The sequence below is a fragment of the Archocentrus centrarchus genome, chromosome 15 (assembly GCF_007364275.1).
Source record: "Archocentrus centrarchus isolate MPI-CPG fArcCen1 chromosome 15, fArcCen1, whole genome shotgun sequence".
Classification (NCBI taxonomy): domain Eukaryota; kingdom Metazoa; phylum Chordata; class Actinopteri; order Cichliformes; family Cichlidae; genus Archocentrus; species Archocentrus centrarchus.
In genome coordinates, this window is record NC_044360.1 from 8,914,861 (window position 1) to 8,942,314 (window position 27,454).

General features: G+C 39.1%; 2 protein-coding genes across 4 annotated transcripts; both read right to left on the reverse strand.

Annotated features, from left to right (window-relative positions):
• Positions 1–145: 145 nt before the first annotated feature.
• LOC115793483 (myelin and lymphocyte protein) lies at positions 146–6,376 on the reverse strand. Its single transcript, XM_030748508.1, has 4 exons — positions 6,214–6,376; positions 3,340–3,507; positions 3,122–3,244; positions 146–992 (listed from the first exon to the last, which is right to left on the reverse strand). Exons 1-4 carry the CDS (start codon positions 6,304–6,306, stop codon positions 918–920), a joined length of 459 nt encoding a protein of 152 aa, XP_030604368.1. The 5' UTR covers positions 6,307–6,376; the 3' UTR covers positions 146–917.
• Positions 6,377–11,445: 5,069 nt separating this feature from the next.
• On the reverse strand, positions 11,446–20,520 carry LOC115793423 (myelin and lymphocyte protein-like). 3 transcript variants are annotated; one of them, XM_030748410.1, is made up of 5 exons: positions 20,391–20,520; positions 15,005–15,169; positions 13,367–13,513; positions 12,758–12,872; positions 11,446–11,589 (listed from the first exon to the last, which is right to left on the reverse strand). In XM_030748410.1, exons 1-4 carry the CDS (start codon positions 20,475–20,477, stop codon positions 12,798–12,800), a joined length of 474 nt encoding a protein of 157 aa, XP_030604270.1. In that variant the 5' UTR covers positions 20,478–20,520; the 3' UTR covers positions 11,446–11,589; positions 12,758–12,797. The 3 variants fall into 3 exon arrangements, with proteins under 3 accessions (XP_030604270.1, XP_030604269.1, XP_030604267.1); XM_030748409.1 differs by having other exon boundaries at positions 11,446–12,119; XM_030748407.1 differs by having other exon boundaries at positions 11,446–12,872.
• Between the last annotated feature and the right edge of the window lie 6,934 nt (positions 20,521–27,454).

Below are 27,454 nucleotides of genomic sequence, written 5' to 3' on the forward strand. Positions count from 1 at the left end.
TCCTGAGTCATATGTTTAGTGTGTGTTCAAAGTTTCTTTAGCTGTTTTAGAGATAAAATGAAGCACACGAACAAAGAATACAAACAAGGATACTTCATTTTCATATTTAATCTTCAGAATACAAAACTATACAAATTTAATCCAGCAACATTAACTCTGTTCATTACCTTCTCTTATATTGTCGTTTGCTGGTTTGATTTTTGATTTTTTTTTTTTTTTCAATTTACTTGCATGTATTTGATTTTCTTCAAGTAAAATATTCCTAATGTTTCAATACAGATAATAAAATGGAGAATGCAGAATGCATTTAATGCTACCAGCTTTGTATGTTTGTGATAAACCTCATTCTGCCATAACAGCATCTACACCATATTCTCTAAACAGATTTAAAAAATGACCCATTCTTTCATGAAGATATGATCACTGGCTCAAAAACATACAGAGTAAGATAATATATTATTCTGATATTTGTGGATTTAAAAAAAAAATTTTAAATTTTGATTTCTATCTAGTTGATTACATTATTTGTCTCAATACACATGGTATGATGTTTATAGGATATGACTCTTGATTTGTTTACTTTTTTCCTGTATGCTTTAAAATACATGGTTCCCCTTCAAAAATTCATAACCAGTTTCACAATGTATTGTGTTATGTCTAAAAACAAAATGGGGATTAAAAACATTCACTAGGACTCCAGTTATGCACTGTGTGTGTCTGTGTGTTTTAAAGTACTTTGATAATATTGCAAAGGAGGAAAGTCATGCTTTCACATACAGTCAAGACTGCTGAAACTGATCGATCTGGTGTGACTTACATGCATTATCCAACACACAAAGACACACATAGGCACACGTGGACAAACAGATACAAAGCAGATGCAGTGTACTACTTTTTGCAGGTCTCTGATTGGTTCTTCAGAAATGTTTCCATCGGATGGCTGAGAGAATGGCATGGATGAAGTACAGGAGTGTGGCTGCGAAGGCAAACACCTGAGACACAAACAAACACAAATAAGCAAAAAAAGAAGTTAAAGCCAAGTGTGTCATATTTGCTGATTTGCTCTGCTTTTTAATGGGATGCTGAGAAATCCGTGTTTGCCTTCTTGCCAAGAATTACATGGAATAGTTGGTATAAAGCCCAGTTAGCTTAGCATAATAAGTAAAAGGCAAAACAATATGGGTATCTCTCTCTGAAGTGAAAGGAAATGCACCTACAGTTTCAGCCTCTTTACATTCAATAATTAAAATGTTATAGCTTGTTTCTATACAGAACAAGGCTTCCTGTAGCACCTATATAAGCTGCAATACCACTTTTTTTTGGTTTGTTTTCTCAAAAAAAACTAATTGAATAAGAGAATTAAGTTTATTTTGAAGATCTTGGTCATACTATATCTTAAAATGGATAATTATTTGTGGTAGGAAACAACTCGCTGGCTTGTCAATCACAACAGCATACAGCTTCACAGTCAGACCACCTCATTTGTTTTTTTGCAGCCAAGACAACAGCAGCAGAAACCAGTGAGTGATGCTACAGTAGGCCTTCTTTTATTCTGTTTACTCAGTTTTATTTGTTTTCTTCTGGGTTAATCTTTTATATCGGAGGTCACTGCTTTGGTGTTACAGGCTGCGTGATCTAAATACAGAAATGCTCCAGTTGAGGTTTGAACTCCTTGCTCAACAGTCTTTTGTCATTCAAGTTCTACACTACTGGAGCTCCCTGGAACAGTTTAATGATCAAGCTGAATCTAACTTGGTATCATGGCCTGAAGTGTTCAAGCTTGTGAAATCTTTCAGCATTTGCCAAAAAAAAAAAAAGAAAATTTAAAATACCATTCAAAAAACTCACACCGGATCGGTGACATCACAGTAGTCCATCTTTTATACTGTATTTGCCAAAATGCTGCATTAATATTTTATATATACTCCATTTAGCAGTAGATGAACCTTGAAAAGTCTCTGCCTCAATGATTTAAGTACAAAAATGCTCCAGTTGAGACTTCAGCATTGCTCTATAATGAACTGTTAACAGCTTGCTTTGAGAATAAGTGTGTGCAGTCTCTGATCACTTTCTCCAAACATAAATGTTAAAAAGATGGGCAACATTCAGAAGGACTTTGTGGTGATGGTCTAAACATATTGATTATAAAAGCAAGCAGTCACAAATTAGGGTGTGAATAATCATTCCTTTAAACTGTTTAATTTGTTTCTTTGCTTGTTTTCACAGACAGCAGAAAAGCTGAGATCTAGTCCAGTGACATAAATTAGCAGAGGTGAGGCCAGTGTAATGTATTTTGTACATGGCTCGAGAGTCACAAGCCAATTAGATGAAAATCAAGGATCATCACACATGCAGCAAGCATGTGCTAAAGTCACTAATATGTCTGTCTATCCTGCACATTTGTTTGAAGTGAACTATTGACTTATCACCCCCTGGTGTGAGGTGGATCAGGTGATGTGGGAGGCTGCTGGATTACCAATATGCTTCCACCACACCCTCACTATGTGTTTTGGTAAAACCAGATAGTAAAGGGAGTCAACTTGAAGAAGAAATGCTGCTGAGTTTGGTTAACTTGTGGGACTCCTTGAAATGTGTTGGCACAACAGTTGGACCACAGCTTTGTTGGTTGGTTGCCAAAGCAAAAACACAAATGTGAAAGTCCAACTGTAGTCTCAGGAAGAGGAAGCATCTTTCAGCGTACACTGTATACTGTGGGAATGGAGGACTGTTGACCTCAACTGAGGGTATAGTCTGCTGGTAGAAGGATGCCCATTAACACATCTTCCTTACACATGGTTACTACTTTGAAAGGGTCTGGTTTTACCCTGAACCAAAACTCTTTCCTAAACTGAAGCAGGTTGATTTGGTACCAAAGTCTAACCAAAGATTTCTGGGAATTATTTAAAATAGTGCTAAAACAGTGGCTTGTATACAATTTGATATGAAAAAATCAAACAAACAAACAAAAAAAAATGTAAAGTGTCTCCAGAAAGCACATCTCAAATATTATAGTTGACTGTTAATTCAATTCAATTCAGTTTTATTTATATTGCACCAAATCACAACAAACAGTCACCTCAAGGTGTTGCTATAGTATAGTGAGTGGACAGCTCTTACTTACCACAGCAGAAATGTCAAGCTGGTAGGTTTTAAAGTCAATTAGTTTATTGACAAAAGTGATGTAAGCCAAATCCACCCCTGCACTCAGAAAAAAGAGTGCTGCCAGGCCATGGTAAGCAACGTCCTTCACACACAGAGATTAAATAATATTACAACATACTCATAACCAATCAGTTTTTCTCAATCTTGTTCTCTGTCTGACTAATTTGTCTCTCTTACAGCAGCAGCCCAGCCGGAACTGTTTTTATGACCTCCAGCAACAAAGATGATCATCCAGAGGAAGGTCATGACAAAGCAGAAAACAGAGACAAACATCACCCACCCCAAAGGGTTTGGTGGGTACACGTGTGTCGATGCCACCAGAATCCATACCAAACCACCAAATACCTGCAGGGATGAAGAAAAGAGGGTGGGGGTGGAGATGGTGTGTTGAATTCAGGATTTATGATAGTTGCTGGGATGCAACTGCTCTATTACAGTAGCATTTGATATGGGCAAAACTGTCCTATTGGTTGAAAATGACCTGGAAGTAGATCAATTTAGACAGGTATAAATGGATCAAATGATATCAGCGAAAGATATGATAATAAATAAAAATTAACTTTTATTCTGAACTCTTTCAATTTACAATATCAGAATCAGGGAACAATAAAGGACATTAATCAGAACCATCAACCATTCAAAAAAAAAAAAAAGGAATAAGTGGCATTCAAACTGTGTCAAGTACACTCAACAAATAGCAAATCAGCTGCACCAGAGGCCATCCCTGTAATGTTGACTAAACAAATATCTCTCTTTACTTTGCATGGGTGGGTGCTGTTTCAGGTTACCCAAGCGTTACGCGTGTTCCTGTTTTTTTTCCATTAAGTTTGCATTAAACCCATTTTAAAATATGTTGTTAGAAGCACTCACTGAATTTTAAATAGCACTTACCCACTCTTAATCAAATTATCCACCACAAAATCTCAAAATTCAAATGGAATAACCATTTTAAGATACCCTAAAACAAAGCAGCAATGATGACAGCAGTATGCCTTTTCTAAGAGTATGTGCATGTTGAGTCACTGTGTTGTTCACTAATTTCACTGCAAGAGCCCAATGAACAACATATTTCTATATTGTCTTTTTCACTGATCAGACCAACAGGTCACCATGCAGTGTGAGCAATATGCACTCACTGGCCACTTTGTTAGGTACAACTTGCTAGTACTGGGTCAGAGATTTTTGTCCATATTGATATGATAACATCACACAGTTTCACCTGAGTTGTCAGCTCTACATTTATGATAAGAATCTCTCATTCCACCACATCCCAAAGGTGTTCCACTGGATTGAGATCTGATGACTGTGGAGGCCATTTGAGTACAGAGGACGGGCAGAATGGAGCCATACTTTCATATTGTTTACACCAGATTCTGACCCTACCATCTGAAGGTGGCAGGCGTCTGGTCTTTATTCGTGTGATGTGAGGGGTGCAAAGATGCTGATGAGTGTTTATTGTATGCTGGTCACAGATGAAACTCCAACAGAATCCCTGCATTGTTAAAATAGTGAATAGTGAGGAATTGTATTATACTACGCACCTGAACAGTTTCAGTTTTGTGGAGCTGACACTTTAAATAATTCAGTCTTCAGGTTCTGATTATCTTAAAGAAAAATTTTCCTCTTAGGTGAGATCATTTCACATTTCATTTTACTTGCATTGAAACTAGCTATAAACTTTATATTGTAGTTTTATAGTGTAGTATTTATAGTATTATAATTGCCCTTAATGTTTCTACCCATAATTTTTCATTGGGTAACACAAATGTCGTTCCTCTTGCACACTCTACCCTGAATGGGATATTTTATTTAGCGAGAACGCAGACAAACTCCAAGGCCTCATTTTTCCAACATTGTCCAGAGTCTATGCGGTGAAACTGCTTAATGAGTGGTACACTGATAAAAATGACTCCCAGCGCAGTTTAACAACATAGGAGGGCTGGCATCAGCTCATCACATCTCCAAATGGAACAAAACACTCTGTCAAAGCAGATCACTGGCGTTTACACTCTGCAGTAATGTTAGCAACGCTTCAGTCTTCAGGATTTTAAAAATTAAAAAATCTGAATTTGTGGTTTGTGTGTCTGTGTGTGGAATAATGTGGGTGAACTGAGCCTGTAATGGCTCTTATTTGATGAAATGTTACAGTGAAAGTAAATCATTCAGTAAGTAAATCATTCCTGCTTAGATTAGTAATTTGATTAGTTATTTACACTCATCCACCTGCTTTCCTGATTAAATTGTTAATTTAATCAGGTTCACTTCTCAAGCATGTATTCTGATAAAACCTGTGATAATGTGTGTGTGTGTGTGTGTGTGTGTGTGTGTGTGTGTGTGTGTGTGTGTGTGTGTGTGTGTGTGTGTGTGTGTGTGTGTGTGTGTGGTTGATTAACTGTTCTCATACAGTGTGACTTGCTTAAAGTAGCCAAAATAAACCAACTAAAACTTTTAAGTGCGGATATTAAATATAAGAATAAAACAGTTTGGACTGTTGTCCAAAAAGTGTTTATCTGTAGTTTGTCTCCATTGGTTATCTGAGCATCTTTTGTAATCATTCAGGGTGAGGAAAACTCGGCCACATGCTTTCTCATTACCAGAGACACAATATGAGTGAAATGTGAGCTGTGAAAAGATGTGGTGCTCCTCCCTCATGAAGAATATTCTCCACTGTCTCCCTTTTCTCCAAAATGTGCATATTTATTCTAAAACAATGCACAGAGATATAGCACCACCGAATTAAAACTAATACCAGCAGCTAATTTGGGTCATAATTTGTACTTGGGTGTTAATAAATTTGATTTTATTCATCCTTAATTTAGAGCTCACATCTAATAAATACCACTGTTACACTGTGTCTACTAATTCTCTTCTATCTAGAAAAACAACACACACACACACATCTTTTGGGTAAAATAGTTGAAGAAACATTTGTTCTATGTAAAATGCTTTAAAATAAACAGACACCCAGACTATAAAAGAATAAATAAATAAGCTATTATATTGTAACTTCATCCAAAACAGAATACTTGTCCTCTGCCGTTGCTCACTTACCAGTTCAGGTATGTAAAATATATCCGGTGCTGTGGTGCATATTCCCAGTCCACTGGGGAGGCTCCCCATAGGCTGAGCAGTAGTTGCAGCCATTTCTGCCTCTTCCTTCTCCCAGTGCTGAATCAACAGTGAGCACCTTGCTCTCTCCTCTGAACTAACAGAGCAGCAGCAGGTGTGAATGACCCTTATAAGAAAACCAGGTGAGCAGTTAAACCCATTCTGCTATTGTGGGGCTGAGATCCCTTCCCACAACAGCAAACCAGACACACCCTTTGCCTTACAGGACCCAAGGCTGCCTGGAATTTAATGGGAGCCGGTGACTTTCAAAAAGACTTGATGGGGGATCTTGTGTCCCCGGGCTAAGTTGAATTTATTGTTGCTGTTGAGTAAAGACATAGCTCACTAAGTTTTCAGTTTCCATTAACTTTTAAACCGTTCATGTTCATACTTTGTGTTAGCCAATTTTACCTGCAGCTTCTGTTTGCATTGCACACACTGACTTTAATGGGTTTCTTTTCAAAACATGGATTCTTATGAGTATGGTCGAAAACAATCCGCTTCAACTTCACACGCACAAAGCTTCATTTTAAACTGCACTAATCAATAATTTATATCAAGCATGGATCAAATGAGCATGTGCAATATGAACGCTGCAATTCTTACTGCCGGGTCCGCTGAGCAGTAATATGCAGCCTCGCAGCTCCCGTCAGCGTTTACAGCATTTTGGCATGTTTCTAGCTCCTGTTTTGGCTTGAGGGCTCAAAACGTTGCTGTTCTACTTCGTTATCACCACTGGTATCAGTTTCCTTGCAACTAGGTGGTGGTGGAGCGTTTAACTGCTTTAACTCCACAACAGAACTAAAACAAGAGTGAATCCAAGTAGATGCCCAGAAACCAAATTTCAATGAAAAATCAAACAAGCAACTATTAACTTGGATCCTGTATCTTGTCTTCTAGAGCAGAGGTCCCCAACCCCCGGGCCGTGGACCGGTACCGGGCCGTGGGACATTTGGTACCGGGCCGCACATAAAGAATAAATAACTTAAATTATTTCCGTTTTACTTATTATCTGCGCCTAAACTATATTTTATTTTGAAAAATGGGCGGATTCGCTCCGTTACTTCCCTCCATGACTTCCTCTTGACGTGTCAAGACGTTTCTGCTCACATGATACGTCACCGCTAAAATTAAACCCAGAAGCTTCAGGCCTGTCTAACGAAATCGGTTGGTTGACCTACATAACGCTTCTTTAAATTTTTGAGTGCTCAACAAGAGTAGAAAAGCGCTATGTAAGAACTAGTCCATTTACCATTTTTATTTATCAACACCGGGGACAGCAGTGAGGTAGACCCAGCCATCAAACTGACTCTCCAGCGCTTGACACCGCGGCTCTGCAGCCACGCTCCATGTGAAATCGGCCGAACCCAGTCAAACCAGAAGCCAGCAAAAATGAGTATCAGAGAAACAAGCTCAGGGGGCTTACACTGATTCAGTGTTATGGTGAGTTGTATTTTTCATGCGCTTTATACAGTAAAAATCACCTAAGTCGAAGTCGCACAAATCGGGTTTTCGCTCTAGTTGGATGGCATCTGCAGGTCCTGATTTTCCTAACATTAATTCCAATAAAATCATCACATAAATCCGTCGGATATTCACCTACCTCGGATGAAAAATCTGGTCCCATTGTAATAAATTTCCAGTTAAATGTGATCGCATAAACTGGATGAGTTTAGCGCTAAAACCCTCCTCAGCTCCTGTCCGCCCACTTCCATGCATCGGCTCGTTCGTGCACAACTACACACACTACACACTAACAACGCCTGGAAATTGTTTTAGTGTTTATATCAGTTCATTTCACCGGGGACAATCGTGGCAAGTGTAAGCTACAAACTTGCACTTACGAGTAAAATTTCTGATTATAAAATTTGCAGAAGCAAATTCATAGATGAAGCAGAAGCCATTGCAGCGAAATTCGATAATAGACCCCAAACTGGGCCATTTGAATCCGACTGAGGTGATTTCTACTGTATTTGTTTTTGCGGTGTATCTTATTTTGAAGGCATGTTTTACCATGGCTCTAACAGCTGACCAGGGAGCGCTGTGGGCAGAGAGCCTGTTATTCATGTTGAGGCGGGATGTTACGAGAACGCTGCTGATAGAGTTGCATACGAATACAAAGTGGATTCCCGTTTTTTATTATTATACGTAGAAAATATCACACTTGGTTATGGTCGTATCATTTATTTTGACGTATTTATTCGCCACACCTTAAAAGCCGGTCCGTGGAAATATTTTCTAACACTAAACCGGTCCGCGGCTCAAAAAAGGTTGGGGACCACTGTTCTAGAGGCTTACCACATCAAATTCAAGTTGATCTGATTGAGCTTATTTGTTGTACAATTGCTTTAATAATTCTCACTGAGAGATAGTAATTCATTTTCTAGTATTATTCCCTCATGGAAGAACTGTGAGGCTGTAACCAGCAGTTACTGTTATTATCAGTAAGTTTTAGTTAGTTTAGTTTAGTTTATAATATGTAAATGGGTGTATAATGGAAAACTAAAATCACACAATATACAATAAATGCCCATCATTATTCACTAATAATACTGTGTGGCCTGATTATCAGTCAAACTCTGTTGGATTGATATGTGGAGGTCATTTGAGAACAGTGAACTCACTGTCATTAGATTGAGATAATCTGAACTTTGTGACATGACACATTATCCTGCTGGAAGCATCCATCAGAAGATGTGTACTCTGTGGTCATAAAGGTATGTATACAGTCAACAACAATACTCAGGGAGACTGTGGCATGTAAATTATGCTTAGTTGGTCCTAAGGGGCCCAGTGTGCACCAAGAAAGCAGCTCCCACACCATTACACCATCGCCAGCAGCCTGAACTGTACAAGGCAGGGTGGATCCATGATTTCATGTTGTTTTTGCCAAATTTTGACCCTACCATCGGAATGTGTCAGCAGAAATTGAGACACATCAGACCAGGCAATGTTTTTCCAATCTTCTGTTGCCCAATTTTCAGTTTCCTATTCTTAGCTGTCGGGTGTGGCACCTCGTGGGCTGTTCTGTTGCTGTAGCCCGTTTTCTTCAAAGTTTGATGTGTTGTGTATTTAGAGATGCTTTTCTGCATACCTTAGTTGTAATGAGTGCTTTGACCTCTGGAAAATCCAAATAGATCAGCAGTTTTTGAAATATTCAAACCAGGCCATCTGATCTGAGTATGGCAAAGGTGACTTTGCCACCTACAAAGTCACTTAAATGCTTGGTTTGAGTTTCAGCAAGTCATCTTGACCATACTGCATGCCTGAAAGCACTGAGTTGCTGCCATGTGATAGGTCAATCAGATATTTACGGTAACAAGCAGGTGAGCAGGTGTACCTAACAAAGTGGCCAGTGAGTGTAGCTGCAGATTGAGTTACGTTGACTAAAATGTAATATTTTAACGTAGTTAGTTAAATCACAGCATCAACTGTCTCACTTTTTCAGATGTCAGTTTACTCCAAACTTCAAAAGTGTCTGGATGTGTGAGACATGAAACTGTTATTTCCTTTTTCAATGCTTAAGTTTCCAATAAGTACAACATGTTCAAAAGGCCATATATGGTGATTTTGTGCACTCAGTAAAATGTGACAGAAAGAATTATGATAACATATATTTACAGCTCCAACAGTGCTCTAAAACTTCCTGATAGACGGCTGCCCAACACCAGCAGATGACATGGCACCCCAAACCATCACTGACTGTGGAAACTTTACACTGGACTTCAGCCAACATGGATTCTGTGCCTCTCCTCTCTTCCTCCAGACTCTGGGACCTTGATTTCCAAAGGAAATGCAAAATTGACTTTGATCACAGAACATAACTTTGGAGCACTCAGCAGCAGTCCAGTCCTTTTTGTCTTTAGCCCAGGCGAGACGCTTCTGACGCTGTCTCCTGTTCAAGAGTGACTTGACACGAGGACTGTGACAGCTGAAACCCATGTCTGCATACGTCTGCGCGTGGTGGTTCTTGAAGCACTGACTCCAGCTGCAGTCCATTCTTTGTGAATCTCCCCCACATTTTTGAATGGGTTTTGTTTCACAATCCTCTCCAGGGTGCAGTTATCCCTATTGCTTGTGCACTTTTTTCTACCACATCTTTTCCTTCCCTTCGCCGCTCTATTAATGTGCTTAGACAGAGAGCTCTGTGAACAGCCAGCCTCTTTAGCAATGACGTTTTGTGTCTTGCCCTCCTTGTGCAAGGTGTCAAAGGTCGTCTTTTGGACAACTGTCAAGTAAGCAGTCTTCCCCATGATTGTGTAGCCTACAGAACTAGACTGAGACCATTTAAAGGCCTTTGTGGGTGTTTTGAGTTAATTAGCTGATAGGAGTGTGCCACCAGGTGTCATCAATACTGAACCTTTTCACAATATTCAAATTTTCTGAGATACTGAATTTGGGGTTTTCATTAGTTGTCAGTTATAATCATCAAAATTAAAAGAAACAAACATTTGAAATATATCAGTCTGTGTGTAATGAATGAATATAATATACAAGTTTCACTTTTCTAATTTTATGACCAGCTCCTGTAGTTTGTTTGTTTGTTGTTTTTGTTCCTTTTTTTGTTTGTTTTGGAAAGACAATTGATCATCATCTTTATCTTGCCACACTGAGAAGATTTACCTAACAGCTTAGCTCTGTTGTCACAGAGTTTTCATTGTGCAAAAAGGGAAGAATGGAATTAAAGCTGTTTGTTTTCCACCACATGTGATCTCTGTTTCCTTGCATGACATGCAGTCTTTGCTAATGTTGACACCCTCAGCAAACAAGACACATAATGTTTGAATGTCCAATTCATTTATTTTACAAAACAGATTCCAAGACAAAAGTATTGATATCGTTGAGACAGAAGATTAATTTGTTTCCGATTTAACAGACTGGGCACGTAGGTTAGGCTATATGCACCGCCTCAAAAATATAAGTAAGCATGAGAAACAATGATGGAGAGCTTTGATAGGTTGATTGCATTTTGCTCTAAATGTTTATGGTGCCTGTGGAGTTATTTGTGACTCATTGTTGCTCCTTTACAGGAACAATAGTCTAACACAGAGGTTTTATTGCAAACCCTCAAACTAACTGCAACCACAAAGACACAATCAAATTACATTAATATCTACATGCAACTCAAATGGTGCTACTCATCACCAGTATTACAAAAGCAATGCAATGAATGAATGAATGAATGAAGGTTTATTGCCATATGGGTGAACAGGTTCACACATTAGGAAATTGCAGTTAACAGAGCACCCATTCAACAAACACAAACACAAACAGGGAAGACAGGTGTCCAAGGTCATGCAGCCATATTTCCGGCACTACCTTTAACAGAAGAACAAAAGAGATACACTGGGATAGGTAGGTTAAAAAAAAATCATCTCGTACTGTATTCATTATAAACACCGTACGAGGTTCCAAAAAACACCTCAGCAAAAGCATATTAGCTTAATAAGGTAATCCTGATGTCAGCAGGGTTTATCTTAGCTTGGGCCATCAAGTAGCATCATGGGAAATACAGGATCCATTATATTTACTTAAGTTGGACTCGCCTTCTATTTTTTTAGGAACTAAAGTCAAGGTATCTCTGCTTCTGCTGCTTCCATTTTGATAAATGTTTTTTAAAATACAATCTACAAGTCTGACTGTGACAAACTGCTCAACTTTATAGTTGTGGAAACACCTGGTGTGTCATAAAGTGTTTTAAAATTTTAAATGTTGTGGGACTGGTTTAGCTCACAGGTGGAGCAGGTGACTGTATGCTGCAAGGTTAAATGCACTGGCCTGGGTTTGACTTCAGCCCGAGGTCCTTTGCTATGTGTCTTCCACCACCTTCCTGTCCTCTCTTCACTGCACTAATAAAGATCAAAAAAGACCCCCAATACTTTATTGAAATGTCACTTACTACATTGCATCATGTTATAAGATACCTACTGTGGCATTTACACATGCAAATAGATTTAACCTTGTTGGTCTGGTTTACAGTACAAACAGAAAGTGCAGGGAGCACCTCTCTTTGAGACTACCTTCTGCTTCGGAAATCTATTTAAAGAAACTTATGACAGATGTAGAGGTTTAAAAATTTGCATTTGTGTTTTGTGTGTCTGAGTGTGGAATAATGTGGGTGAACTGAGCCTGTAACGGCTCTTATTTGATGAAATGTTACAGTGAAAGTAAATCATTCAGTAAGTAAATCATTCCTGTGCCTTGCTTAGATTAGTAATTTGATTAGTTATTTACACTCATCCACCTTCTGTCTGTCTGTCTGTGTGTGTGTGTGTGTGTGTGTGTGTGTGTGTGTGTGTGTGTGTGTGTGTGTGTGTGTGTGTGTGTGTGTGTGTGTGTTTGAATTTGAAGTTTGCATACTTTGGTTCAAAAGCAAGGTACTCTTACTGGCATGAAAGTAAAAAGAATTTTATTTAAAAAGCAAAATGTATTTTGAGTTTAGATCAGTGACGGGTTTCTGATTTTATTTGTTTTCCCATCTCTTTACATTTGTTTTTCTTTAGTTGTGGTGGAGTTGGTGTCTTGTTTTAGGACCTTTTCCAACGAAGGGCCGAGAATATGGCATGGAGGAAATAGAGAAGAGTGGCTACGTAGGACATCACCTGGAAAACACACAGAAACACAGACGGTCACTTACAGTAGAAGTAGAAGACAGAGATACTTAAGCTAAGACCACTTCAGTCAAGTTTTGATTCCTTAACATAAAGAGAAATTTTTGCACCTCTTGATTTGTACTAATTAAAATTATGCATTTTTTGAAACACTTAAACCAGTAAAGCTGATTGAAAAAAGCTAAAAAGGTGGAATAAGTTCAACCTGTTCTAGTAAGACTGTCTGGAATGAGGTGATATTTTTCTCATTCTGAGGCAGGAATATGGTCAAAGGTTCATTTGAATTATTTCTGCTTACTTTCATTCAGAAAAGAAAAGAACAACTGTACAATTTTTAACTGACCAACAACTGTTGTTGCCTCATTTTGCTCTAAGCAAATCACACAATGTATGTCAATAAAGATTTTCAACTTGCATACTTAATCCCTCAAGATCTGATGTGTGATTTAAGCATTTCCATAGTTTTTGAGCAGCGTTTGACATACCACTGCAGAAATGTAGAGTTGGTACACTTTGAGGACTTGAGGATCTGGTAAATTCTTATAAGCTTTGCCAAGCCAAATGGTGATGTAGGCCAGAACCACTGATGCACTGAGGAAGAAAACCACTGCCACAAAATGATAACCTGCATCCTGCAGAGGGAAATATAGGGAAAGAATGAATTAGAAAAAAGGGATGGGAAAGTGAAAAACAAACAAACAAGCAAACAAAAAACAACTGGTTTGTTCAGCCCATGCTGACCCCTTTCCATCACTTTCAGTGGTCTGCAGCTATGCAGCTCCATGCGCAGTGAGTTGATTTACAGTAGCTCATCTGTGGGATGAGCCTTCGTTCCCCACATGAATCACCACATTGGCCATCCATGACCGTGTTGCTGGTTCTCCACTGTTCCTTCCTTGGAGCACCTTTTATAGATGGAGACTGGGAAAACCCCACAAGATCTGCAGTTTTGGAGATGCTCTGACCCAGTTGTGACGGTTGTCTAGCCATCGCAGTTTGGCCCTGGTCAAACTTGCCCATTTTTCCTGCTTCTAACACATCAACTTTGAGAACAAAATGTTCACTTGCTTTCTAATATATCTCACTAATGAACAGGTGCCATGATGATCAGTGGTCATAATCTTATTCTGATTGGTGTATCTTCTATTTTTGTTGTATTTTGCCAAACAACTTATTGGCTCATCTTGCTGGCTGATCAGTAAAACTGTCAGTATTCAATGGATGTCTACCTAGACTATCTATGCATACATCTCAAAGTCCACACTGCAGTCATATGAAAAAGAAAGTACAAGAAGTACACACTTCTAAGATTTTGCATCCATCCATCCATCCATAATAAAAAAACATCTGGTTCTAAAATTATTTAAATACAGCCTCATATCAAGAACAACATGACATATTACACTGTGTCATTATTTATTTAACAAAAACTAAGCCAAAATGCAGATGCAGTCTGTGAAAAACTAAGTGCACCCAGTGATTCAGCAGTTTGTAGAACCACTGTTACCCACAGTAAAACTGAACATTTAACACATTTAACTGAGGCCTATAGAGTGTGAGATGTAGATCTTGGAGAACATGACCTCGGGATGAATTTGCTGGGAAGATTGGCAACTGCCTTAAATGTTTTCTAAAAAATAAATAATCATTCTCACTGTAGAATGATGATGTTGTAATCCTTCCTGGATTGATGGGCAGCAATAATTGCTTTTGTCTTTCCTCCTTGGCATTGTTCTAAGACACCTGAATGTTTCAGACCTGAGAACTGACAAAACTTCTGACGATCAATTAATCAAGACCACATGATTAGCAGCACCTGGCTGCTACTGACCCTCTTAGGGCCAGTGGAAGCAGTAAGAAAACATTTAGTTTTTCACACACTGCTCCTGCATTTTTAATTATTTTGTGTTAAATGAATAATGACATGATGTAATTTGTCATGTGTTGTTTTTTTTTAATCTGGGATTGTATTTACCTAATTTTAAGACCTACTAAGGACAAGATGATTTAGAATTAAAAGAAGGCATACTTCCTTTTTCACATGAGTGAACATATCCAATGACTTTCCTCTGTTAACTATTTATCTGTTTAAGCTAGTAAGCAATGTGGTGAAAGTGTCTAACCAGGGATGGCCAGATGCTGCTCTGATTGCCTCCACACAGGAAGATGAAGAACCAGAGTGTCGTCATTACGAAGCAGAAGACCGACACAAACATGACCCAGCCCAGTGGGTTCTGGTCTTGTACTTTAGTCGATGCCACCAGGATCCATACCAAACCACCAAACACCTGCAGGGTCACACAAAGAATGGGATAAAGAGACAATAACTGCAGTGAAAAATGTAATAATTCATCAGTATTTTTCACTCATAATGCTTCTAGCTACTAGACTCTAGATTCTAGACAGTAACTGCTCTCAATATAAATGATGACAGAGTTGAATTATTATTTTATTAGCCACAAAATAAAACCAATCTGAAAGATGATAAACAATGAACATTTTATGGATTAAAACCTAGTATGTGTGAAGTTCTAAAATGGTGAGAATCTGCATTTCTCATAAGGCAATTCAAGAGCTTAAATTCCACAGAGAAAATTCCACACGCCCAGTTTGTAAAGATTTCTGTTATAAAACTATTCTATAGAGTGTTGAATGTAAACTGGTACAGTGCCTTTTTAAATCAGTTTTGGTCCTACAAACACACACACACACACACACACACACACACACACACACACACACACACACACACACACACACACACACACACACACACTACCATTCACTCTTGGTGTATTGTGTCAGTCTTCATTTATCCTCCTTTGGCAAACATTGTGTATGAAAGAGTCATTGGCATTTAGATGGAGCAACTGCCTGGATTTGTTTCTTGATAAGAGGCACATTAAAATGCTTTACCATAGGTTGTAGATACTGTGTGTGGGTAAAAGATTTAACATGCAATGACTTTTTTTTTTTTTTGCTGTGTCACAACAGACTGTCTTCTCAGAGGACATTTTGCTTGGATGTAGGAAAGCTCAGGTGTAAATGATAAAATTAACTTTAGTTTCAAGGTCCTGGTATTGTGTCCCAACTCACTGTCATGGCTTTCTGAGCCACTTTCTCACATGTCTACTATGGAAAAGATCTGTTTGACCCTTTCTTTAAGTAGAGGGCTTCTCCCAGCCCCCCTTCATATGTTTCAGCAAGCCAATCAGTATCCAACCTTCAATTATCAGGTGTGGAGCAGTAGAGCTCGATTAAACCCCAGCAGGGGTTCACTGGATCAAAACTTGCAGCTAGGCTTTCTAGTGAGGGAAGTTCCCACTGGTGCAACAACAAAAAGTCACAATCATTTTCATTTTTCTAAATTAGCTGCACTGAAATTCTAGCTATTAGGTATGATTGAATTAAAATAATTAAAACAATAATAATTAAAATCTTTTTTCTTTCTCATAAAAAAAAACTGCAATACCATATTCAGTCAGCTGTGCACAGTGAGCTTAAAGTAAGGACAGCATATTCCTAAATTATGCATTTCAGACAACACAACTGGCCAAGAAGAATGTACCATGCTCTCTTCTTCCAGTTGTTAACTTAATTCTACCTTGAAAATGTTATTTGTTGTGGTTTATGCACTTGTGACGTTTATGTTTATGCACTTTGACAACATTTTGTTTTTAAAATTGTCACATTGTTGTGATACAATTCTGCATCTGTTTCTGGATTCAAACCTTTGACTGCAGACAGCCGCTTTAAAGAGATTTCTGACAGACTCGTGATGGAAATGAAGAACAGAGAGGAACAAACACCAGGAGCAACAGTCTGTTACTCTGAAAACATTATGTGTCCACATACAAACATTACTTTGAGGCATGGGTAAATATTGCATAAGTTCTGTCACAACTTATCCCTATGAATCTTATCTGACTCCATACGAAAGAAACATCATCCATTTGTATCAGTTTCACTCCACGTAAAAAGTAACACACCTGAACACACAAATTTTTACACACACACTTAAACACACACATAAACACACACAGATCCACCCCTTTGGGCTGAGAGCTCTTGACCTGAAGACTGTTGTTTAGTCATATGGTAATTTCACTCATCTCCTGTGATGAATCTCAAGAAGAAAGTCAGACCAGAAAGCACAGAAACTGGTCTGTTGGCAAGTTTGAGATCCATGATGAAATCACAAATATGCATGTACAAGTGATCAGAATATGACTTCAAGGGAAAACATAGCAACAGGGTAGAAAGCCATAGTTTTGCTTTATTTTATAGCCTTTTATTCCTTCACACCCTCGCACCTCATTGGTGGCGTAGCTGCTGTGCAAGATGTTGATCTGCCACAGATGAGTCATACATTAACCCACTGCCTTAACAGTAGGTTAATATATAACTCACTAATCAGCAGCTAATCACTAATCAGTAGCTAAATAAGCTACTTTTGACAGTGGTGTATGAATAAATTATCAGCATTTGAAACATAAGATCACTGAAGTATTTTATGTTAGAACATGACTGCCTGAAAAGCATTTTTTAGCATCTGTATGTGTTTTGACAAATTCATCGCCGTGACTGAGTCACAACTGAAATCCACTGTAATTGTTGTCAGTCTAGACTGAACGCGATAGCTGTTTCCATGTTAACAGAGCATGAGTGAAATATTTTCAGTGGAGTATACCTTTAAATCAACTGAACCCATCCTACAACACACCACATGTTGTGAGCTTGTCTTAGCTTCAAAGTGAAAATTAGTAATAAATGTGTGTGTGTGAATGGAAACTGGCCTATGGGTGCTGCATTTTACTGGAAATAATTTATCTGAATTTGAAGATGCATCTTTCAAGCATCTTAACTGCTGAAGAAATTTTCACAAAACTGCTTATTTTGTGCATCCTCCACTCTACATTATTCCAGGAAAACAACTTTGAACAGTAGCCAAAAAATAAGCCAAGGCCACCTTCATTTTTTCTTCCCTGTCCTTTTTATATCTATGATGGGTTAAATTGCAACAAGAGTAGGTAAACATTATCAGTAAATTTCCATTCCTGGGACACATAACATTTCATGAAAGGTGAAAAACAGCCACTTAACTGCATGGGTTGATGACTGGTCTCAATTTACACCTCACTGCAGTTAAATCTGAGGGCTACAGGTGTTTTTCTACTTGTGTCATGCAGATATAATCTTCACATCCCATATGCCCAGCATTTTGTGTTCTTGCTCCTATGTTTCTGTTTCGTTGTGTTTCTGAGTTTGCTTATTTAGATTCTTAGTTTGTTTAGTGTTCTGTATTTTGTTCTTACTGTATTTGGTTATTTATATTGCATTCCTGGTTCCCTTTGTTCCTGTCTCCCGCTGTGTCTGCGTTCTAGTGTCTGTTTTGTCCCTCCGTGTCGTGTCCCTTGCCTCTTGTGTTTTTGTATTGAGTTTTATTCCCAGTGTTGTGGCTATTCTGCGTTTCTGTCCCAGGCCTGCTTGTTTCCTGCTTTATTTTGTCAATCTTAGTCTCATATGCCTTAAATTTAGTTTACTTCCTGGTCTTGTTCTGTTTAATTATTCCCAGCTGTGTCTCCACCTGTTCCTGATCCTCTCGTTATCCTGTGTCCGTATTTAAGTCCTTGGTCTGTGTCAGTTTGCTTCTTTGTCAACCCATGCTGTGTGTCTCCCTGCTCCCTTAGCTTTCTATCTTAGTTGTGGCACCTGACCACAGCCAGCTAAGCTGTGTTGTTTTCTCCTTTCAATTCTTTGCTCCACGAATCCTACATTCTGGGGTCACACAGCTCGCCATGACAGATAGCTAAATATTAAATAGCCAAAAAGATGAACTAGGATACAGACAAACTATATCTAGAGGACATGATAAATGGCAAAGGACCATAACACTTTTTGTGATATTTAGGTTGCTATTCTCCTTTGCCATTTATCATATCTAGAGGACATGATAAATGGCAAAGGAGAATAGCAACCTAAATATCACAAAAAGTGTTATGGTCCTGGGCTGTGCCCAGTGTTTTTGTGTTTGTGGTTCTGGTTTGTCAAGTTCTGGTGTCTTACTGTAGTCTTGGTGTCCACTTCCTGTTTTATTTTTGTAAAGTCTCTTGTTTCTTGTGCAGTGTGTTTAATTTTGCTTCCCCTTGTCTCATCAGTGTCGTGTTCAGCTGTGTTACCTGCTGTTTCCACTTTCCCTCATTATTAAGTGTGTATTTAAGTCCTGTGTTTTCTCTGCTTGTTGTTGTGTTGTTGTTCTTGTCATGTTGCCTGTGTGTTCTTGTCAAGCCTTGTTTTTTGTTTTGTTTTTTTGTTTTTTTTGGATTACTTTCTAATTTTGGCTCCCAGGAGGATTTTGTATTTTGGTTTTTGTTTTGCAATAAACACCTTTTAAGTTATGCCTGTATCCGGAGTCCTGCATCTGGGTCCATTTCCGCCTGTCACACTGCCTGACATGACAAAAAGGGCCAAACTTAAACACAAGAGATTCTCAAAACCAAAAGGAATCACATAAACCATGGAGAACACAAAACCCTGTGTCCATGACATGGATATCTAATAAACTACCATTCAGTTTATGAAGAAAACCTGCAGGAAATGATAATGCAGTGCTTTTGATATTGTGCAAACTTTTTTAAAGAGATATTTCCCAGATATTTTAAAAACTCAGACTTTCTTCTTCAACAACTCGTTATTGCAAATTGTTCCTGATCAGATTTTTTGCATTAGTTTGACTCAAATCTAATGCTTGGGTCACTTTTAAGTGTAATGCAGTCCAATGCACCAACACCTCTTACAGCCATGATTATAATCATATAGGAAAATCATCACCTTGCCAATGACAATGCCAACAAAACCTGAAGATATAAAAGTTTAACAAGAATAATTATACATAAATGTTTTATTAATTTTGTGGGTCCTCAAAGATATTTTACATAACTTGAAAGAAAAAGTAAAAATGCAGTAAAACATTTATATTTATGGTTTGTGTGGTTGCTGTTTCCCTGTTAATATGGAAACAAATTATTTTCACCATAAACAGTTGGTGCTATGACTGTCAATATGAAGTATTTCAGCAGGTTCCCAGGCTTCTAAGGTAACATGTCTTGGAATTCCTAGCCAAAAATCACAGCTATAAGAGCAATCACTGATGTCACTGATAAACTACTGTAATCTTCATCCACTGGTCAAACCCTGATTCCAGCTGACAAGTAGAACAAGATAAGAAAAACAGAATAAAGACTTGCATCAACAATGAGGAGGAGGTAGAAAAAAAATTAAACAAGATGATATTTTAAGTTATGCTGGCCTGAATGTAATAGGAATGAGATATAATAGATAATGTGTTGGGAGGAAACAGGCAGATAAAAGAGAATCAGAGAAGATGGCAGTGTTAAAAAAAAAAAGACACATTAGAAACAAAAAGGGCAAAACTCATCATGGAAGAGAAGCACATCCCTTCCAAAGCAAACAAAATGAAAATCAAATTTAAAAAAACAAGAAACTCACAAATTCAGGAATGAAGAATATGTCAGGAAAGGTGGTGAAGATCCTTCCGCCTGATGGCAAAACATCACCGGTGATGGTGGAAGCCATGGTCCAAAACAGTGTTTGTGTATACGCATGCGATTTCCTAGAGAATGAGATGTGTAACCTGTTTTAAGGTGCTTTCAAAGACTGTCTCTCTTGTTTCTCCCTTGCACCTCCCTCTATTCTCCTCTGCTCCACCTCCCCATCCTGCTTAAGCTACCAGTTTGACAGGACTTTTTTTTTTTTTTTTTTTTGTGTGTAGAAGGATAAATTATCTTGGCCCTCTGCACTCCAGCTGTAGTTAAAAAAAACAAAACAAAAAAAAAACACAAACCGGTCATTGCTTCCATCTATGATCAGTCTGTGTTTGCAATACTGTGTTTTAACTGCTGTAGATTAGACTCAAATTCTGTAAAAGAATTCATTCTGCAGCATCACAACAACACCAAGCATGCAAACACGAGAATTCACTGTGAAAAAGAGCAGGGTGTTCTGTAACAGGGCGGCAAGCACAGTAAAAGTGTCAAAATCATGCAGACAGATTGGGATTAAGAAAGAGACAAATTATTTAGACAACCTAAATCCACAGAGAAAAGCAGTTGCAAGTTTCTCAACATGCTTGGAACCTACCTGCCAAGAAAATTTTCGAGTACTAAAGCATGAAAGTCATTCCACATGCAAGTTTTTCAAACATGACTTTCATTCATTGGAGGTATTTTAAGGCTCTGATGCCACGTTACATGACTGACCTTTTAACCTTTAACTGCCAAATGGAAGTCTGAATTTATGTCTGGTTTTTAGTCTGTGTCTTAATGTGTTTGTCCAAGATCTCACAGAAGTACACTCCTGTTAAACTGACTTTTTTTTTTTTTGTTTTAAGTTTTCCACTAAAACTGCAAATGTTTAAGGCTAAAACACTGGGCGAGGGAGGCACAGAGGGAAGGTCTGTTTGGTTTGTTATATACAGTGCATGTGTCTAAACAGGAAAGAATGGAAAATCTAAATGGCAAAATGAAAGGATCAAACACACAGATGATGTGGTTTGAAATGAAATGAGAACAAAAGAAAACAAACACAGAACAACCAGAGCGAAAGAGGGGAGTTGGAGGTGGCTAGAATTAAATTTATCAACTATTAAAGCATATGTTTCCACCTAGCAATATTTCAGCACTTTGAACTTCCGAACTTCTTTCGAATCAAGGTACAGTGGTACCTTGATTTACAAGTGTCCCAACTAATGAGTTTTTTGAGATACGATCGGTCACTTGGTCGAATTTTTGCTTTATGTTGCAAGCAAATGTCTGAGTTATGAGCGAGCGAAAATACACCATCCGCGTGTTCCATTCGTTTTTTGTTTTTTTGTTTTTTTTTCCTCTCGCTGTGCACTTGTTTTTGTCGATGGTTGTTGATGTTTGATTATTTTTCTCATTTATTTTGGAACATTTCCTTTTTTTAAACCGTGGGTCCAAAGAAAGCGAATGCCAAGATCGGTGCTGAAATGGATGATGACCTTGGATATAAAGCACAAAATTATCGAAAAACATGAGCGAGGTGTGCGTGTTGCTGTCTTGGTGAAAGTAAGAGCGTGCCAAAAAAGGCAAAAGAAAGAAGAGAAGATTACGTGAAGTGGAAAAAGAGGAGCATTAAGTTTAGCGATCTCCGACAACATCTTTGTCTTTCACTTAAAACCAGTTTATTTCTTTACTTTCTCTTTTGTTATACAGTATTATTTTTCTACATTATTTGTTTATATATTATTTGTTTATAAAGGCATTTTCTTATTAATAAACATAAAAATGTTAAGGTTTTGGGGGGACCGGAACAGATTAATGACATTTCAATTCATTTCTATGGGAAAATTTGATTTGACATACGATCAAATTAAGTTACGAGCTAAGTCACAGAACGAATTAAACTTGTATGTCAAGGTACTACTGTATTAGTTAGTGGTTATATGGCAAGCCTTAGCAGTGCTGACAGGTAAATGTTGTCCTTTGACTAAGCTGCTTGCTGTAGATTCAGACTTTCTTTACAGGCATTAAACTTTCATGAATCCTTTACACTAAATCAAGTGAAACCCAGAAACTGTGAAGCTACTCCTGTATTCTGCACCATTAGCTGTGGGTGACAATATGTTGAGAACAAATGGGTCTCGTGCTTTCATTTCTGAGCATGTCATCCAGACAAACTGTCAAATACAGTGTGAGAGTTTCCAAGATTAGGGACTAAAACACTTCACAATATGTAAAACATTTTGCATGATACAAGATAGAGATCTGCCTTTTTTTTAATCTGAACAGTTTTGGTACCTTTTTTGTATCATAATTCTTGATTTGGTTCCTGGTATTTATGTTCCTAGGGTTTGGTTTGTTAGTTCTGTTTGCAGGTTCTGGTTATGTTCTGAGTGTTGTTGCCTTACATCCCTGATGTTTCTGCCTGGTTTTGTCTCCATCTCTGTGCCCCTGTGTCTGTTTGGTTTCTGTATCATGTCCACGTCTTAGTCCTGGTTTCTGTCAGTCATGTTTAGTCACTTCCTGTTTTCCTTTGATACTTTTTTTGTGTCATGGGTTTGATATTCAGTTTTGCTTCCTCTGTCTTGTCAGTGAGATTCTGTTCACCTCTGCTCCCTGATATGTCCTATTGCCCTGATGTGTATTTATTGTCTACAGTTCCCTTCTCTGTTGTGTCCTTGTTATTGGTTCCTGGTCGCTGTGTTTTCTGCTGTCTGTCTGTTCAAATGAGTTTTGCAATTTGTTCTGCTGGCCCTGTCCAGCTTTGTCCTGAGTGTCCCACCTAATAAAAGCTGACGTTAAAGTTCAACAGTCTTGTGTGATTTAAAGGTGAGTTCAAAATCAGTCCAGACATAAATATCTATTTTTTTTTCAGATTTTTGAATCATCATTCCATGTTAGAGGCAAATAATTTGATTTAATATCGACTTTCTACTTCTCATATTTTGATATATTGAGCAAAGTTTGCAAAGAAGCATGGCTTCTAGCACTTAAGAAGTCTTTGATAGCATTATCTGCATGTAATTGTATAAGCAATCACAACCAAAGAGCAGCTAATCATTAATAAAAGCAGAAAAGAAGTGGTCCTAAGAGGAAACTTCTCTGCTGAGTAATCATACCTTACACCCTATTGTGCAAATAGTAATTAAAACACATCAGTGCATTTTGGGAAAGGTTTGTCCAAACGAAAATGACTGACTAAATCAAAAGCTTTTGTGATATTTATAAACGCTATCCTTCATAACTACACAGTTCAAGTTAGTGTGAAAAGGCCTGGATTAAACTAGAAATAAAGCTTTTCATCACTTGGCTCTAGACTGAATGACTGCTGCTTCTCATAACAGTGATACATTTCTTAATAAATGAAACAGCTAGTGGTTCTTGCTCGAGGACAGATGGCTATGCATAAATTTAAGATATTTGTTTTAATTAGAAACTGACAGCTTACAGATTTTTACAGGAATAATGTACCTGTGCTTTGTTTTTCAAGATTAAATTGTGAGATTAAAATAAAAATTCCTGAAACAACATAGGTACAGGTTCAAATTTCATGTAATCTTAATAGCATAGATTTCTCTCAATAACATGTTGAACTTGACTTGACTACCCTACCAACAAGCTGCATGACAATGGATATTTTACAACAAAAAAACAGCTTTCAAATGGAGGAACCCTGGCAGGGTTGTTTCCTCATTAATATATATTAAAGGTAAAATAAAAACCCCTAATATGAGTCACAGGGCTGGTTGCAACACAGTTTTTGTTTCTGTTTTTGTTTTGTTTTTTTTTACATTGGATTATTCTCAGAAATTAATTTCATTCAAGCATAAAACAAAAGCACCTAACACAAGGGATGAACCAGTGTTGTATCTACACATAACAAATTTTAAACCACATCTTCGGGCACATTATTAGCAGCCTGTTGCAAAACCACATCATTTGTTCCCATTTCTCTATTTTGAAAAATGCCAGAAATCGAACAGTTTGACAGGCATAAATCAATATTTCTGAGCAACAAATAAGATTAGTGCAATTGGCTGAAAACTTGGCATATCTCTGCATGGTGTGTCATTAAAAAGATTTAAGGAAACTGGATGAGTGGAGGACAAATGAACATGTGACAGGCCTAAAATATATATTTAAAAAAAGGGTCTACAGCTGTATGTGAAAGTCATGTCCTTAAGAAATAAGAAAAAGGGCACAGGGCCTGAGAGATGCATCTGGTCCTTCAGTGATCCATGACTTGTTCTCTGAAGCCTCATCAGAAATGGACTCAGTGGAAGGGTGGCTGGTAAGAAGCCATTCTTAAGGAAGGGAAATGGAGAAAAGGCTGAGGTATGCCAAATTATACATAAAATGGACTGAAAATTAGTGGCAATAGGTCTTCTTGCGTGATGAATCCAAATTTGAAATTTTTGGTTCAAATCAATGTCAATATGTATGACGTACCTCAGAAGGGAGGTAAAACAGTGAGTGTCAACAGCGATCTGTAAAACACGATGGAGACTCTGTCATGGTTTGGGGCTGTATTTCAGCGGATCTTGTCAAAACTGATGCAATTATATATCCCAGCTCACCCCTACGGGTGATCTTTTTTCCCTCCAAGCTCGGGTAATCTACCAGAGGCCTGGGAGCTTGAGGGTCCTGCAGAGTATCTTAGCTGTTCTCAGTATTGCGCTCTTCTGGACAGAGATCCCAGATGTCGTTCCAGGAATCTGCTGGAGCCACTCTCCCAGTCTGGGGGTCACTGCCCCGAGTGTTCCAATTACCACGGGGACCACTGTTACTTTCATCTTCCACATCCTTTCCAGGCCCTCTCTGAGCCCTTGGTATTTATTGAGCTTCTTGAATTCCTTCTTCTTGATGTTGCCGTCACTTGGTATTGCAACGTTTATCACTACGACCTTCTTCCTTTGTTTGTCCACCACTACGATGTTCGGTTGTTAGCCACCACATCTGGAAGTTTCACAGGATCTTAGCTCTGCTGTTGGCAACCACCCTTGGGGGCGTGTCCCATTTTTACCTCGGGACTTTCAGGTCATACTCAGCACAGGTGTTCCTGTATACTAAGCTGGCCACTTGGTTATGGCTTTCCATGTCTGCCCTGCCTGCTAACATCTTGCACCCTGCAGTTATGTGCTGGATTGTCTCAGGGGCACAGCCTGCACCTGGGGCCTTGCCTTGTGTGGTACACCCCAACCTCTATTGATCTTGTGTTTGCAGCTTGTTCTGTGCTGCCATCACTAGTGCATCTGTGCTGTTGGTCAGTCCAGCTTTATCCAGTCATTGTAGGATTTTTCTACATCAGCCATTTCTTCAATCTGCCAGTGATACATGCCATGCAGAGCCCTGTCCTTCCATGATGGTTCTTGTTCTTCCTCCTCTTGTTTCTCGGGTTTCTGCTGCCTGAGGTACGCACTAAGCACATGATCCTTTGTGGCCATCTTGGATCTTTGTTGTTTCATCTAGGATAGTGGTTCTGACACTCACTAGTCCTCAGCCACCTTCCTTCCACTTAACATACAATCTCAGGGTGCTGGATTTGGGGTGAAACCCTCCATGCATGGTAAGGAGCTTTATTGTCTTGACATCAGTGGCTTCTATTTCCTCCTTTGGCCAGCTTATTATCCCAGCAGGGTATCAGAAAACTGGCAGGGAATAGGTGTTGATTGCCCGGATCTTGTTTTTCCCATTCAGCTGACTCTTGAGGACTTGCCTTACTCATTGCAGGTACTTGGAGGTTGCAGCTTTCCTAGCGTCATGTTCCCATTTGCCTGTGGGATTCCAATGTCCTACAGGTATGTCCAGTGTAGCTGTCTTCAGTGTCTGCAATATTGCCTTCTGGTAGTGTAATCCCCTCAGTTCTGACTACTCTTCCTCTCTTTGCTACCATCCGACTACACTTCTCCAGTCCAAATGACATTCTGATATCATTGCTGTAGATCCTAGTGATATGGATCAGTGAATCGATATCTTGTTCACTCCTGGCTTACAACTTGATGTCATCCATGTACAGGAGGTGGCTGATGTTTGCTCCATTCCATTTTTGGTATCCGTAGCCAGTCTTGTTGGTGATCTGGCTGAGGGGATTCAGGCCTATGCAGAACAGCAGTGGGAACAGAGCATCTCCTTGGTAATTCTAAAACTATCCGAGCTACATGAGGCGATTTCCACCTATCAGGCTAACCAGCGTGATGCGGCTCTCATCGTAGCCGGGGACTTTAACAGTGCAAACTTGAAAAAGCTGATACCGGAGTTGATTCAACACATCGACTGCCCCACCAGAGGAGAGAGGACCCTAGACCACTGCTACTCTCCATTCAAAGAGGGCTACAAAGCAAAGCCTCTTCCGCCTTTTGGGAAGTCTGACCACACCGCTGTCCTTCTCATGCCGAAATACAAACAACGGCTCAGGCAGGAACCCCCTGCTGTGAGAGAAGTGACACGGTGGTCTGATCAAACAGAGGCCGCTCTGCAGGGTGCGTTGGATTCAACCGACTGGGACATGTTTCGCAGCAGCGCGGGCGGAGACATCGAGGAGTTTACGGAAACTGTTGTGGGATTTATTGGGAAAGTTGTTGATGACACTTCACTTAGGAGGACCATCAGGACTTTTCCCAACCAGAAGCCGTGGGTGGATAAATCTGTCCGCGACACCCTGAGGTCCCGCACCGTTGCCTACAACTCCGGCCTCGCCTCTGGGAACATGGAGGACTACAAGGTTGCATCATACAACGTCCGCAGAGCGGTGAAAGAGGCTAAACATCGCTACGGCCGCAGACTGGAACAGCAACTACAACAGTCTGACTCCAGGGGACTGTGGCAGGGACTACGCACCATCACGGACTACAAAGCACCACACACACACCCGGTGAGTGCCGACGCTTCTCTGGCTGATGAACTCAACATCTTCTTTGCGCGCTTTGAGTCGGGAAGCCGACAGCCCGCTGCGCTCCCGGCCGGAGGGGCGGAGACACTCACTGTGACGGAGCGCGACGTGAGGAGGGCGTTTAGACGTGTAAACACTAGGAA

Excerpts from the sequence above, each read along its gene's own strand:
- LOC115793483 (XM_030748508.1), bottom strand. The coding sequence starts at position 6,306 with ATGGCTGCAACTACTGCTCAGCCTATGGGGAGCCTCCCCAGTGGACTG. Across the intron at positions 3,508-6,213 it reads TATTTTACATACCTGAACTG|GTATTTGGTGGTTTGGTATG; the intron begins GTAAGTGAGCAA and ends TCATCCCTGCAG. Across the intron at positions 3,245-3,339 it reads GTTCCGGCTGGGCTGCTGCT|GACGTTGCTTACCATGGCCT; the intron begins GTAAGAGAGACA and ends CTGTGTGTGAAG.
- LOC115793423 (XM_030748410.1), bottom strand. The coding sequence starts at position 20,477 with ATGGCTTCCACCATCACCGGTGATGTTTTGCCATCAGGCGGAAGGATC. Across the intron at positions 15,170-20,390 it reads TATTCTTCATTCCTGAATTT|GTGTTTGGTGGTTTGGTATG; the intron begins GTGAGTTTCTTG and ends GTGACCCTGCAG. Across the intron at positions 13,514-15,004 it reads GCAGCATCTGGCCATCCCTG|GATGCAGGTTATCATTTTGT; the intron begins GTTAGACACTTT and ends TTCCCTCTGCAG.